We start from the raw sequence: 16,005 nt of genomic DNA on the forward strand, positions 1-16,005 counted from the left end.
ATTAGATTCTCAAGAGATATCAGTTCAAGTCAACAGGACGCTTGGCCCCTCTTGCTCTCCATTTTTTTCTCCTGCACGTTCATGTCAGACGGTTAAAGAAACGAACAAAGAGCGAGGACATTTTAATGGAAGCCTCGGCATGTCCTGGTGTGTGCGTGTGTGTGTGTGTGTGTGTGTGTGTGCGCTAAGGAAAGCGAGAGATGGAAACGCACACAGCCATTACCTGAAACAACTTTCTTTTGTAACCACTAATGGCAATGGGGGCAATAGCGTCCCTCAGAACAAAGGACGACTGACAGATCACACACACACACTGATAAACCTGTGCACACACATTTGAACCGAGACACACAAAGGCCTACAGGTTGTGTGTGTGTTTATTTTCTAGGTGTGCACACAGAGTTGGCTTCAAGCAGTCAAACGGTTCACATGGCGGTCACATGACATCCGGCGAGGAGGAGTGGGTTTAAACGATGTAGTTATGTGTAAGAGATCCATCAGTGTGGATTAAAGTCAGTCCCACGCAAACACACGCCAAACACACACACACCACGCTCACGCATGAATACATGCACAAAAGCAATCCGGTGATGTCAGAGCCTCCAGGAGGGGAGTTAAAGGGTTAATCTATCATCTATAGTGTCAAATATACTGAATACATCTGTGCGTGGGTCGGTGCGCACAGACACACACACACACACACACACAATGCATAAAAGGAGAAAGTGACCCAGTAGCCTATAGAGCTCATTGTGTTTCGGTGGAAAGAGTCAAAGTTCCCTTTGAGGTCAGAGAATGCGTCCTGCAGCGGACTCCGCATTTCAGCACTAGAGATGAACACATGTTTCGGAACCGATATTCAGCACGGAAAGAAGAATCCATCCTGTTTTCTCTCTGCAGGGTTTTTGGCTGGAGACTGTATTTCATGTTCTGCAGGCCTAAGACAAAACCCTTCCTGGGGATGGAGGAGTTAAAGCCCATAACCTTCCGGTGACTTTGGCACGCATAAGAGGAGGTTTACTGTTTTGATTTCCAGAGTGCATGTGGCGTGTGCATGACGAATTTGTTTGTTTGCAAAATGGAAGATCTTGTTCTTCTTTCTTCTCCTCAAGACTTTAAAATAGGGGGAAAATTGGAAATGAATGCTGTAAACCTATTTCAGGTAATTAAAAACACCAATTTTTGTCAGAATCATGATGCTGGAAATCTGCAAGTTAAAAAAAAATCATGTGGAAACAACAATGTGCGCAAAATAAAATGCTTCTCAAGGCTAATCTCCATTTATTTATTTTTTGTTAAATATACCTTCTAAATCAAGTTGTAAAAGGATGGAAATGCAACATTTATCACTGTGAATTCTTTGTAAAGGTCTACACTGTGAGGCGACAGCAGATAAATGACTCCACAGCAGGACGTCTCCACAGAGGCACGCAGGTGAGGATAACTTAACGTGAACGCCATGAGCCCATTGTGTCAGCTCCTGTATGTACACAACACTATACTGTGCTCTCCAAGACTTCGTATCATGCCTGTATATGACAAGATCACTAAATGGAATAAAGAAAACAGCATTAATAACTCAGAATTTCAACTAATGCAAAAAAGCAAAGCCATTTTATTTGATTATAAAATACAGCTGGTGTATTAAGCAACTGACGATGTTGCAATTATTGTTAGTCTGTCAAAAAAAAATCTAAAGGTGATCATTTATGATGTAGTGAAATCAATAGCTTATCTTGAAAATGATCAATATATTACCATTGCTTTCTCATTTCTACTTCATTGATTAATCAGCTTATTTTTTTATCTTCAGCTTAACCTTTATCGAATATTGAGCGCCTCATAAATCTTCCTGGTTCAGAAGGGGTTAACAAACAAACAGCCAGAGAACCATGATATTTACGGCATGTTCATGTGAGCTGTCAGCTGATGTTCAAGGTCAGGGAGAAATATGTGACCCTGATACTGCTGATACAATATATAGGGATTTTACACACATGAGGCCAGAGCGGTCTCCACAAACGCCCAGAGGTCACGTGTCACGGCGACCAACAGCCACAACTGCGGCGGTTTCCCATGGGCAGAGCCGCTTCACCCACTCCATACTGGTAAATGATGAAATATAGTCATTCATATGGCACCAAACACGTGTGTACACACACAACGCAGCCCACAGTAACACTGACCGATTACAGATGTGCTCTGGTGAGCCTGCGCCCAAGGAAACGGTGGAATAATCACCCCACTATGATTGCTATTTCTTTAACATGTTGCGTCAGGCGAATATGTGTGGGCACGCATTAGGCCGACCTCAAATGGAATTTGTCAAGAGTCACCTCCATTCAGGGAAACATATGGAAACAGCAGAATACAATACGGGCTTATGTACGCAGGCATTACACTGAACGCAAGGCTGTGAATTAGAGCTTTTAAGGTACAAGGAAAACATGCTGGGAAAACACAAAACAAGCATTCATTTAGAGAAATGCTAGTGAATGAGGCAGGAGATTGCATCCACATTTGGTTTGTTGGTTAAAAAAAAAAAAAAAAAGAGGGGCCGGTTTTAACGCTGACAGCAAGATTTCAAGACAAGCATGCAGTTGTCGGTGTGCGCTTGTGTGTATGCTCTCCTCGCTTGTCATCAGCGGAGTCGTCGTCTCGCCATCAGACAAATAAATGTACTTCCAGGGCCGCCCACTGACTGCATTCCTACACACAACGTGTATTTAAGGGGAAAGCTTCACTGTTGTTGTAGTCGTGAAAGGCATGTGCACAACACGGCCTACTTCTCCGAAGAACCAGAGGGAGTGTGGCGGCTGTGTGTGAGTGTGTGTGCAGGACATAGGAAAAGGGGAAGTGGACAGCGGGAGGCGAAAACAGAAAGTAAGTGGCGTCAGCCACAGGAGCCACTTCTCTGCAGCCTGGTTTCCATATCAGATGAAAGCGAGTACACCGGCAGATGCAGGTGTCTTATACCTGACGTGCGTGTGTGTGTGTGTGTGTGTGTGTGTGTGTGTGTCTGTGCCTTTATCTTGTGTGTAAGAGGCTGCAAGCAGAGTGAGGGATTCTGGGAGAGGGCAACTCATAAATTACCCAGAAATCTCAGCGGGGGCTTTGAACTCATGGAGACATTACTGGAGTTTCTTCAAGTAGAATAAACACAAGTAGAGCCGCTGAGGGAAAGTGTGTGCGAGCGTGTGTGTGTGTGTGTGTGTGTGTGTGTGTGTGTGTGTGTGTGTGTGTGTGTGTGTGTGTGTGTGTGTGTGTGTGTGTGTGCGCGTGTGTGTGTGTGTGTGTGTCTGCAGTTAAAGTCAGTCGACAGAAAAACGTATCGCCCTCTCTCTTACGGTAATATTCACTAAGAAGCAAAAATAATAAAAAAAAAAAAAGTATGGCCAGTACGCATTTATACCGAACGCCTGCTGACCTCCTGTCAGGTCAGAGAGGATTATAGTCTTCGTGACGCTCGCTCACTCCGCGCTCTGTGAAGCGCCGCTCCTGAGGCCACAACTGACTAATATTGCTAACATGCAACATTTCCATGTATCATAACTGCAGACCTACAAGCTTGACTCATACAGAACTCAGTTAATGATTCCTCTTCCATAAATAAACTATGAAAAAAAGGAAAAAAGATGAAGTACTGCGTTTACAGATTAGTTCAGTAAAACTTGTGAAAATGGCAAACTTTAATTTTATTGAATGAGAAATATTTTAAAGTTTTAAAATGCTCATATTTACAATATTTACATAATTAAATCAGTTTTGAATGTAAAACTGACCAAAATCCAACTTATTTAAAATGTTTCAAATGTTGCAACATTGAGTACTGAAATAAACAAATGTGTTATTTGTAAAAGGAAATTCAGAAATTTGTGGTTGTGCTGAAGAAAAGCACAAACCGGAGCTACGAATGACTGAAGCATCTCCAGCGGACCACATGCATTTTTCTCAGTTCAGTATGAATGAATTGCTGCTTTCCAGAATACCTTACTCGATGCCCTCCGATCAATAATTCAGAAAAAGAGACGACTGCACCAATTCCATAGTCATGGTTGCAGGGTAGTAATTTCTATGTTGAGTGCACTCCAGGCAGACAGCGAAACCTCAAGGAGTTGGCACCTACACAGAGAGCTGCTTCCAAAAGCTGTCACCACATGTTTAGACCACGATCCCAGTCAATGGGAGCGACAACAAAGCAGCAATGCATGTGTTACAGAGAGCAGTACGGGGAGTAAGGAGACGAGAGGAGGGATTCACACAGGCTACGCTCACAGGTGGTTAAAAACAAGAGAAGTGGCTGTGATCTGAAGGACCATCGGCAGAAATCCACACAACTGAGACACAAAAGTGAATGGACGCTCCCGTCCTCTATCATCAAGCACAGGTGTAAAGAAGTAACCCTCTGACTGCTTAGTGACCAGCAGAGGAAGGCAGGGACTACATTTTCCACTGTTTCATTATTTCTTTTTTTACATATAACTGAGATTTGATCATTAGTAGATTGGCACAGGAATGCAACAATACAGCAATGAGGCGAGCTTTCCTACTTGGAGCACACCCGAGTACAACGATGTGCCATCATGACGCGCCGCAGAAAGTCTGTATTACAGCAGGGACACACTGAAACCATTCAGGACTGTGAACACAAGGAAAACATCCTGGTCGGGGGCCTTTCTGAGCCGAGTTTGCACATCCGGGTGGTCCGGTTTACTCCCAACTTCAACAAACACACGTTTCAGGTTAGCCGATGACTTCAGATGTAAATATATGAATACGAGTCTTCCTCTTGCCTTGATTAACCCCTGAGACGTAGGGCTGTGCGAAATGACCCACAATTCATATCTCAACATGTTTTTCCCCTCAAAATGACAATATGAGACATAAAATTGATAGATATTTGATGTTTGGCTTCATTAACGGGATGCAAAACAGCTGTAGCCATTCAAAACAAGAAAAGAATAAACAAACAAGCAAACAAACACCCCGAGACAGTCAGCATGCGCAGTAGAGGCAACACCCAAACCTCCCCCCATTTCCTGATTACTCCTGATAATGATGTATGCAACACACCACCCACACACAGTACCGATCAATACATAATTACACTGACAATTAGTATCATTAGAGTGGTGCTAGAGATGGGGATTTGTTGAGCTAAACACTCCTCAGAGAGAGAGAGAGAGAGAGAGAGAGAGAGACAGAGAGAGAGAGAGAGAGAGAGAGAGAGAGAGAGAGAGAAAGGTCAGGGAAAAAAAGAGGAGAATTAAGCAGCATGCACAGAGTCTGCATGAGGTCTGCTCTAAAGGTTTTCCATTGTTCTTTAATGACGGGATGAGAGCAACACTTGTGCGTCGCAGCCGGAGACGGAAATCCAAACCCCATCCAGGTGAAAACTGAACAGATTCCCAATTTTTAAATGAAACGACCAAATGTTAACTCAAACATAACTCATTAGTACAGACGACTTTTAAGACGTGAAGCCCAACCGGCGGCTCTCAGCTCGACTCATTTAGGCCGTCAATTAACACCGTTCATCAACTCCGGCTCAATTAATCAGGTCTAATTACTTAAACACATTTGCCGACACATCGTTTTAGATTAGGTCCGCAGAAACGGGGCTGTGTTTTACAAAGACCACTAGTGAGCTGAATTCATTAGAACATACTCATAATGATGGATTTAATAAGGTTCGGGGCAGGTCTTCCAGTCAATTTGTAAAACAATAGCAAATATCACTTCCCTTTACTTAATGTGGTCTCTTGAGAAGAAAAATATTTGTCATAAGTTTGAAAATAAAGGTCCTGATAACCCCTTTTTTTTTTTCCATCAGTCAAGCACAGATATAAAATCTTCACAGCTTAATTTGAGCCACATGTTGAATCAAAGACAAATATAATATCCATGGGTGCTGGAGCCAATCTCAGTTTACGATGAGCAAGGGCAGTTAATCACTGGGCAAACACACAGAAAGCCAACCACACACACACACACACACTCACATTCATTCATTCATAATTATACAGGACGGAGGAACACCTGACCATGATAACCGGCGTCTAACCTTAACTTTAACACAATTTTAACCCGAAAATTTAAGTCAAAACTCAGTTTGCAGGAACACACAGAAGGTAAAGAAGGGTTTGTTTGAGCATCAAATACAAGAAGTCAAATACAAGAAATCCTACCTATGCTACTTTATAGATAACAGTTCAGAAACAGCAGTGAATAATGGTGCAAACAAACCACTAATGAGTACGTCAAAAAAACTGATTCCAAGCTTTAGCTGTAGTCTCACCTTTGACACTGCTGGTAAGACATCTGGCCAGTGGAGTCTTACAAAAAAAAAAACCCACTGAAAGGAAATGGATTCATTTCAGCTATGATTGATGGATTAGCTTGTGTCTAAGTTCAAACCTCCTCATCCATCAGATGAGCGAGAGAAAACAATATGACAATTTCAATAGACTATTGTGTCAAAACAAACTTCTTTTAGGATCCAATGGAGCTTCCATCAATGTCAATTATCACTTTAAAGCCAGTAGCAGATGTTTTGCTCTGTACGGCATCATGCTGGAGCGAAGTTATTAGGCTTGTGTGATATTCAGAGCAGGTTCACAGCATTGAGCAGCTCTAAAATGAAGTATTGGTCCAAGTCACAAATGGTTTTTACTGTCCATATGGCGAGCGAATATGATGTTCTGAAAGTTTATGTCAAACAGTGTGTTTGATTTTTAAACTACTATCAACAATTAGTCAAAACCACTGAAAAATATTGCTTTATTGGACGTTTTAAAAACCCAAGTCCATGGATCTTCAATATTATTTTCAAAGTTAATCAAATTGAGTTCAAGACTGCAGGAAGGAAACAATGAGTTTATAAGTGAACAGGAACTATAATTTCAATCTGAATTTTTCCTACATGACAAATTATTATGAGAGAGTCACTCATCCGAGCAGCACAAAATTGGCCTTTCCAACTGCAAAAACAAATATGTAATAATATTTAACCAAAGGGCATTAGTGTGAATATGTGTTCGTTCTTGTCACTTTTGTCAGAGTAAATCAAACCCTGGTACGATGGCGGTGTGAGTGCAGCCATTAGCACTGTGACGTGTACCAAACACGACAGTGTCGACAGTGAATGTGTCAGGGACCTAAGAGCTCTATAAGCAGGTAAAACAAAGGATGTGATGCAATGAAGAAACACCATAACCTCACTGCTGCTCTGCATCGCTGTTGATACGCAGAAACCCATGCAGCTTGTTTGACTCCTTTATATGTTTTTTTAAGTGGTCTGGGAGTTCTGAGCTGCTAAAAACTACACCGCAATAATCCCACATTTCGCTCGGGACACACCGCTGTTGTTCAGGAGGTCACATCACAACAGCTGTCCAGCATGTGCTCAGCTTCTATTTTCTGGTCAGATGTTTGTTTGATCCCATTTACGATCGGCCTCAGATCCGTCATCGGAGCTCTCGGCACCGCATCCTGCCGCACACGTCCAGAGAAAGCCTTCAGGAGTTAATCTGACCACAGTTTTCTCCACTGCCTCGGTGTTACGATTCCACAACTTTTCCCTGACTTCCTATAAATAAGGAGTATTCAACTGGCTGCGTTTCGCTTACCGTGGAGAAAACCAGCTGGGAGTCGCCATTTAATGAGATGAATTTCAGTGAGAGGGGACATTCATTTTGCAAAGTGACCTCTGAGGAAAGAGATTCCTCGACTTTCTCTACCCTGTGTACACCTCTCTGAATTTGGGAATATTTCTCACACACACACTCTCACAGAGAGCTGACATGACGGAGAGCCGTGCTGCTGAGGATGACAGTGCGGCGGCCAGGTGACGGACGGCGATATTATTTGTGCTGCGGCCAGCGTTGAATCCTGCGCTCCTCTCCTTCCTCTACTGCTCTTTCTTCTTTCTGTCATCCCCCCCCCCCCCCCTTCTCAAGCTGTTCTTGGCAGCGGCGCTGAAAAGATTTCTGGGGCTATCACTCTTCCTCTCGCACGCCTCTCTCTCCTCGCCGTGGCTGAATCACCGCCTCTCCTTTGAGTACACACCAGCTGTAACACTTGCTTACTCTTTGGATGTTTTTTTTTTTTCCTTTCCATTTTTAATTCTCTTTTCTCCCACTTGTCCTTGTCCGTTTCCTCAATTTCTTATTCCCATCTGCCAAATCATGTTCTTTTTTTTCCAAAACTACACTGGATCCTATAGGAAAGCTGCTGGAGAGCAGATTATAAGCAGATCATTTGTGTTGGTCAGTCTATTGAACTGCCCTCACTGAAAACACAAAATGAATGGCTCAACATTAAATTTGCTAAGGCCGTTCAAAATAGTACAATGAGGCCGTGAAAAGGAGGAAAATGTGATTTATAAACGTCTGCTTTACAGCAAAGTCCAGTGACCAGGGCGAGCAGCTTCAGCATTCAGTCTCCTAAGCTTAACTACAGATAACAAGAACTTGATGGTGCGATTTCTTTGAGAAATATCCACATTTCTCTACATTCTGCCCTTATCTCCTCATTTCTTAAAATGTGCGTGATTTTCTTTTTCCGTAAAAGTATTTCCCTTCGCTTCCAGCTATCGCCTCTGGTTGCTGTTATTTCTGTTCTTACCGTCTTTCTCATTTCTTCACCACCACGCCTCACATTCCCGCTCTCTCTCCTGAAAGTTGCTTTGGCATCTAACTCCTCCTCTGGCTCAGACTCCCTCTTGTACTTTCATTTTTATATCCACCCACACCCTGCACCTCTCTCTCTCTCCTTCATTTATTTCCCGTGCTCACCTCTTTCCTATACCACTCCTCTGCCCACCTCATTCCACTCCTCCATTTTTTTTTCCCCCCATCGTCTCTTTGTCGACTAACTCAGCCACTCTCTCTTTCCTTTTCGCCCTCCTTCAGTGGAAATGGTCTGTATTGATCCACTCTGGAACCGGGGAGAAGGTCAGGGGTTCACTAATAAAGCTCAGGGACAAGACCGAAGCACACAGATGATCCAACATTACCCACAGACGCACACAGGCAAGCATTCAAAGCATTTAGCACTTTAGCACTGTTACCTGGCTATAAATGTCTGCTGTGTGTGTACAGTTTTATTACAGGGCGGCTTCTGAATGTGTCCAAACGTTTGTGTTTACAGTAAACAGCCGCCGCCTCTCTGTCTGCGTACGGGTGAATCTAATGACGGCCAGAGGCAAGAAATTATGATCCAGCACAAATCTGAACTTTGCACCGGGATAACTGACAGAGCGCCTGGTCATTCATCACGGCCGTGTGGCCAACAGCTGTCCGGGCCTACTCAGCACTCTAACCACCCACTCCCCCTCCCCTCCCCTCCCCTCCAGCCCGCCTTCTCCACCGCTCCGTAACAGGGTCAACCTCGACGGAGTTCCCCACACCTCCACCCCCAACCATTTGGAGTATTTCCCACAGTGCCAGGACTGCATTTGAATTCCTGAAGTAACTGAGAAAAGTCAAGAGGAGCTCAGTGCTGAAAGCAGTATCTTAAAGGTTCAAGTGTTGCGAAGTAAAGGATTGTCAGTTTCTACTGCCGGGATCACTGGGAGAAATGGGAGGACGGAATCATTCCTGTTCAGGTTTAAATGGATCTGACTTATCTACAGCCCAGCTCCAAAAAAAAAAAAAAAAAAAAAAAAAATTACAATTTGCATGTATTATATACTAAAACTAAAAGAAAAAGGATCATCCTGTTTTTCAAAATTTACTCTTTAATGTTCAGCCTTGTTTTTCCTCCGCTACATTCATGTTGTTATGTTGCAGAGCACCGACTCCCACGCTGGAAAGCAATGTAAGATTTTTAAATCCCCCGGGACACCGGCCGAGGCCGGGGTCAGCGGTGGGCAGCTGACACTGGGTCAGAGCTTAGGGCCGGCGTGGCAGACGCCATTAACCTGGGACCGACCTCTCAGGCCTCGCTGCTGTCACCGGGTCAGCCTATCAGCTTATGCGTGACGCTTTTACGTCGCTTCTGATGACGGCTTAAATGGGACGAGAGTTTTTGAGGTGATGTTTAAGTGATGGTGAATTATTATGAGACGTAATCCTTTGCCCCACACCCCTTCCACCGAGTGGAGCCGGAGCAGAAAGGATGGACAGAGTGAGGCGCGTGGAGAGTGAATAAACAGAAACTAACAGTGGAAGTAGAACTGAACCAATGGAATGAAGGTAAACATAAAGGTTGTAGCATTAAAAAAAAAAAAAAATCACATTATAATTATAAAATGATTTGGTGAATCTATTACAGTCTCATTTTCTACTGTTATTTTCATTTGCATTTGAAAAATACTGGAAAGAAAATGTTTCATGATGTCGAGTGGCAATGATGATCAGGCAGGGAGCTCACAAAACCCTTCATGGACAATCTGGGATCAACATCTGTTCCTGCAAACAATTCCACTTTTATAAAAACTACAGAACCTTTGAAAACTCATGGTCTTAACCCCTGGGTGTCAAACATAAGGCACATGGGCCAAAAGTGACCTGAAAGAGGCTCCAATCCAGGAAACAACCAAGCAAATTGTGAAAAATCCAAATAAGCTATTAACTTTTTAAACAGTTTTTTTTTTTCAGAGTAGAAGATGAGATAAATATGAAAACTAGCTACCAAAGGCAACGGCTATTGGAGAAGTTCTTTTTGCATATTTCACTGTATTTCGCACCAGAAAGCATCATCAAAACTGTTTTAAGCTGAAATTTTCCAAACTTTTCAGTACTAATTGTATTAGTCTTCTGAAAAATACATTTTTTGAACAGATACTCAGTGCCGCAACAAATTCAAACATTAAACTTCAAGGTTATGGTGCCACTATGGGGCATCAACGAAGATGAAATGCGGTGTGCGGCCCCTGAGCTAAAATGAGTTTGACACCCCTGATCTAAACCCAAAATACGTGCATGTCTTTTGTATTCCTGAATAAATGACAAAACTAAAATTACTATTTTCACTGATTTTGCATTTTCATTAAAAATGAAGCCAAGAAAGATTGAGACAAGTTCAAATTAAAATTTCCGCTCCGATTGCATGACACCTCACTACTTTGTCTCGCTCATGAAGAGAGAAAGAGAAGTTAACTCCCATCACGACGGCGGTCTTAATGAGCCAGTCAGACACAGGTGACAGCCATATAGTTAATTAATATCCCGTCTGCCCTCTGAGCGGTTCAGCGTTCACGTTTTATAAGCCAGCAATACACAAAACTTGTCAGGAGCTGCAGTCCCATCACAGTTTCACCTGGCGGAATCGAATTACCTGCTTCTGAGTGTTATCAAAACAAACACACCATATTTGAAGTTGGGTCTCATCTATCTGGAGTTATCATGGCAGCATTACTGAGTAATACAACATGCATTTTCATCCCTGCCAAGTGCAACAAAGTTATCTACCTACCACAATCACTTAAATGGAAAAAAAAAAAAAAAGGTATTTCACTGGGCAGTAATGTAAGACAGCAGGCGCCACATAAAAGGTAGACTCGCTCTCTTATCAGCTTTCTGAACCAATACTTTCTGCAGCAAAGGTCTAATTGATATAAATGAGAATGCCAGAATTTTGGCCTCAGAGCTATTGTCGGCGTGATGAGCTCGCGGAGCGAAAACAGCCACTGAACAAGAGAGACGACATCTACAGAAAGTGGCGAGAGAAAGGAAGAAAGAGGAGGTGTCGTCTGGGTCATTCACATCACTTGCACCGGCACAAAGCACACACCTGTGCACTCAAGCTAATGAAGACCTACAAAAGGAACGTGCGCTGTTCTCACCAAAATTCCTACTCCATTAGATGCAGCAGGGCATCGAGTCTGTGTGCGTGTGCGTGCGTGTGTGTGTGCGTGCATCACGGACACCTGCCGCTAAAATGGTGTTCACTGACATTTGAAGAAAAAGCTTTAAAACAGGTCCATTAATTAAGCTATTTTAAGGGGTCGAAGAAGATGGAGGGGATGGGTGGGTGCTTTTAAAATAACACGCAGAATGGAAGACGTGCTCGTGGAGACAGGCGGTCAACTGAGAATGTGGGGCACAAAAAAAAAAAACTTTGCTAAAGATTCAGGCAAACGTAGTGTGAAGAAATCGTGTAAATCAGCTTGAAGGAGAGACGCAGCAGAATGAGAAATTAAAACTGTGCCAAAATGTAGCGTTCGACGGACAAAGCTGGACTGTGTGCCGCCCCGGGGTCTCCAGCGTGAGTGCATCTCTGTGTATCCATGTAAGCCCTGTCTTCTGTAATGCATGCAAGGCCATGCACTGTGGATCAGTTAGTAAAAACCTAGTCCAACTCGTGATATCCCTCCGGATCCCACACTGCACTGCACTGAGCCATACTGTGTGGATATGGGTGCAGGGGGGGCTCCTCCTGAGTGACATTTCACAAATCCAGGGGACAGGGCTAATGATGTCCCCTGTCTGACTAAATCAAAGGGCCAAAGAGGCTGTGGCTGGAGCAAAAATGAGACTAAAAAGTGAAAGGGAGAGAGCAGTGGGAAGAAAAAAAACCTCAACATAGCGCATTTTTCTTAATCACTGCAGGCACTTAGGTGTGTTATATTTAATCAATGAATGGAACATGGAAAACCAAACACAGTAACACAGTGGCTTAAAAGACCCAGCCTGAACAAATGGAGAGAACTTCAGGAAATTAACGAATCTGGATTTTCTTTTCAATATTGAACTAATTGTTGCACGTCCCCAGCAATGTTTTAGGGTACAATCATTCCAATGAGCAATCCATTTGATGCAGGACAGATTTATAAACACTGTGGCACCTTTTACATTTATATTTTTCCTTAAGGGCACTTACGCTTCAATCATCCTAATTTAGTGCAGCGATTCAACTAAACCACTCAAAGGAATTAATGTGTTGAAGATAAATTTTAAAAATCGGAGGAAATAGAAAGGTTTGAGCTTACCGAGTTTATGCAGGCGAGCTCCTTGTTAAGCAGCCAGGGTAAGGAGAGTTTCCCATCTCCCCTGTAACAGGACTGAATCCTCTCTTTGATCTTCTCCTTTATCCTCCTCAGGGTGAACAGGCACAATGCAGACTCTTTGGGTGGTTTGGCTCGATTTTTCTGACCCTGAGAGAAGACTGTGAATAGGATGTCTTCATTTTCTGAGATCCCCAGAGAGTTGGCCAACTCCCGGCCCGGCCGGGCCAAAAAGGCATCCTGCACCAGACGGTATTCCACACCGTCTTTGGTGCAGCCAATGGGGAACTCCACGTAGGAGTAAAACTTTGGGTCGTCCACACAGAGACGGACAATCTTGGAGGTGAAGAACTGCTCTCCGCTGGCGTCGGGCGACGTCAGCTGGGTATCGAGCTGCATCGTTAGGTAATAGACAAACTGTTCACTGCTGAAGCTGTAAACATAATAAATGTCAAAAGCTGGGAACTTGGACAGAGTATCCGAGGGGATCTTCAGCTGAGAGGAGACAAACTCGTCCTGGTAGACGAAGCTGAACATGTCAGCGTTCTCCTCGTTCTCCATCAGCTTCCGGCTCGACAGGGTGGGGAAGTACTCAGACTTGCCATCGATAGGGGTTCCGATGAATAGCTTACTGGTAGGACTTTGGGGAGAGCTTATAATGACTCCTGACATGGTGCCCGACTCTGCCACACTGGAGAGGTAGTGCTCCTTGCGATGGTGTGGCTCGCCAAGCTTAAAGAGGTCATCCAGGCGCAGGAACTGGCAGATTCCCTGCGAGGTGCTGCCACAGGCGATGAGGCGGTTCTGTGCGTAGTCTATAAGAAGCAGCTTGTTCACATTGGGGGTGTGGGCCAAGTCATGAGGGCAGGATTGCACACTGGGCGGAGGGTAGCACTTCTCATTGTCCACCACTGGGCCAGTCATGTGATTTCGCAGTTTGGTCAAGTTGCTGGAAAGCTTGAAGATCCAGTTGACGGCTCCTACATAGACTTCACCCGTCTTGTTGTGAATGGCCAGATGTGTGAGCCAACACTCGGGAGGAGCGAATCGTTTGAAGGGTGGCGGCTGGCCTCCAGAGAAGGATGAGCTCATGATGAGTAAAAGCCCCAAGAGGAGAAACAAGTTCCCCTGGCCATGGGAAGCCGCTGACCGAGCTAGGGGACACATATCTACGCTGTCCAGAGGCAAGACTTAGGGGGATGGGGAAGGAAAAAAATAGGAGGAGGAGGAGGAGGAGGAGGAGGAGAAGGAGGAGGAGGAGCTCTGATACCAAGTCCCAAGTCAGGATTTTCCTTCTTTTCAGCTCAACTCCAGAGGAATAAGGATACAGAGCTTGAGAGGAGGAGGATCAGGGAAGGAGAAAAAAAAACTCCTATTGATCCGCAGTCCTTGTCTCAGCGTTGTGAGCAGTCATCAGGATCACCATCATCCACAGAGGCACGAGGTGGGAGCCCTGGAAGCAAAGGAAAAAAAAAAAAAACATATTTAATGTCAAGGAAACATTTCCTATTGATTATGCATCAAAGAGGTGGAAGGACCTAAAAAGCTCGCAAACGGCACAGCCAAAATTAGAAAAACATTCAACTTGACATTTTGCCCGAGTGATAAATAAATGATACCGAATGAAATCTGGAAGGCAAATGTGTGTCGGCATTTAATTATGAGTGAAAATGCTGGGGTAGGCCTGGGCTGGTTATTAAAGGCTCTGTACACATAATACCAGTCTGAGATTGAGTTATAGATACAACACCGGACTCTTTAATATTTCATAACTTTCCACATCACCGCGGTGGCTTTGGAGGAGGTGTGCTCTTGAAAAAATGCCAGTGGGCACCATTACATTGACGACAAGCAATTTATGGCAAGATTTGCTTGACGGCTTTCCAGTCGTGGGTCGAACGATATCAGCACACCACCCAGGCCCCCTTCACTGTATTTACTGCTGCAGTTCTGGCATCTGTAAACAGGTGATGTGCTCCTATGGCAGCACAGCAGGGAGCTCCAGCACCGCTTCTCAGCTCTGACCACACATATTTCCATAAACTAAAAATTATAATCCACGGCAAAATGCATGCGACAACCCCTCGACTGTGATCTACGCTGAAAACACATTTGCTGAGGGTATGTGAAGGGTTCCTGTCTCACACAACACTCCTCTGCAGCCAATCATGCCCCCTCCCCTCTGAAAGCAATCAAAGCCAGCTCGCTCAAAGCCAGCCAGTCTCTTACTATTCAGTCACCTACCAATGTCATCACGCCCATTTTCAAACCGACAGCTGCAATGAATCACACACGAGGACCACACCGGTCTCTTGAGAAGACCACCGGCTGGGTCGGAGTAGGGTCCATCAAAAAATAAATTGTCCCTTTTTTAGTAACAATGCAATAAAATCCAACAATAAAGAGCAGGGGCTAAAAAAAAAAAATGTCATTTTGATCTTTTTAAGCACATCCTCACTTTATATGAAAGTGTCAAGAATGAAATGGAAGGCAGAAACCAGAAACATGTTGTGTTTTCCTGAAGTTATTAATGCCGCATTGGTCTTGATGTGTGATAAACCATCTAACCTATACTTGATGCATTTTCTCATGATTTATTCATCTTGTTACCAGCGCCTGTGGTGACAGGCTAATACTAACCAGCCCGGTTTTCTTTTTTTCACAACACTATTCTGTCCCTTCTACGGTCATTGTCCTCTGACGACAGCTAATTCTGAAAGATGAAGAGCAGGAGCTCGGCAAGCACACATTTACGCAGGACGGTTTCCATTTATGAGCGCAAATATATTTCACGAGGCACACAGCATGCCTCACAGCTGACAACAAACAACAGAAGGGGTACATTAAAGGGCAGTAGTGAGATCATTTAATGGGGACAGCAATTTTACAAGCAAAGGGCAATAAGAGGTGGAAGAGAAGGAGTCAAATAAAGAGTATATGCTCCTCTCGGTGTCCTACAGCAGCAATACCATGACCATGACGATGAGGAGCAAAGGTTTGCAAGGCACACGCTGTTACTTGACAGGCCAATCATGTTCCTGCAATAACAGGACATT

General features: G+C 44.0%; 1 protein-coding gene across 1 annotated transcript in view; it reads right to left on the minus strand.

Moving 5' to 3' along the window:
- The window catches only part of plxna1b (plexin A1b), a 190,172-nt gene that overhangs the window by 139,427 nt on the left and 34,740 nt on the right, over window positions 1-16,005 (minus strand). The window contains 1 exon segment of the mRNA XM_030091523.1: window positions 12,935-14,402. Within this exon segment, the coding sequence (XP_029947383.1) occupies window positions 12,935-14,116 (1,182 nt within the window). The 5' untranslated portion in view covers window positions 14,117-14,402.

The sequence above is a fragment of the Salarias fasciatus genome, chromosome 5 (assembly GCF_902148845.1).
Source record: "Salarias fasciatus chromosome 5, fSalaFa1.1, whole genome shotgun sequence".
Classification (NCBI taxonomy): domain Eukaryota; kingdom Metazoa; phylum Chordata; class Actinopteri; order Blenniiformes; family Blenniidae; genus Salarias; species Salarias fasciatus.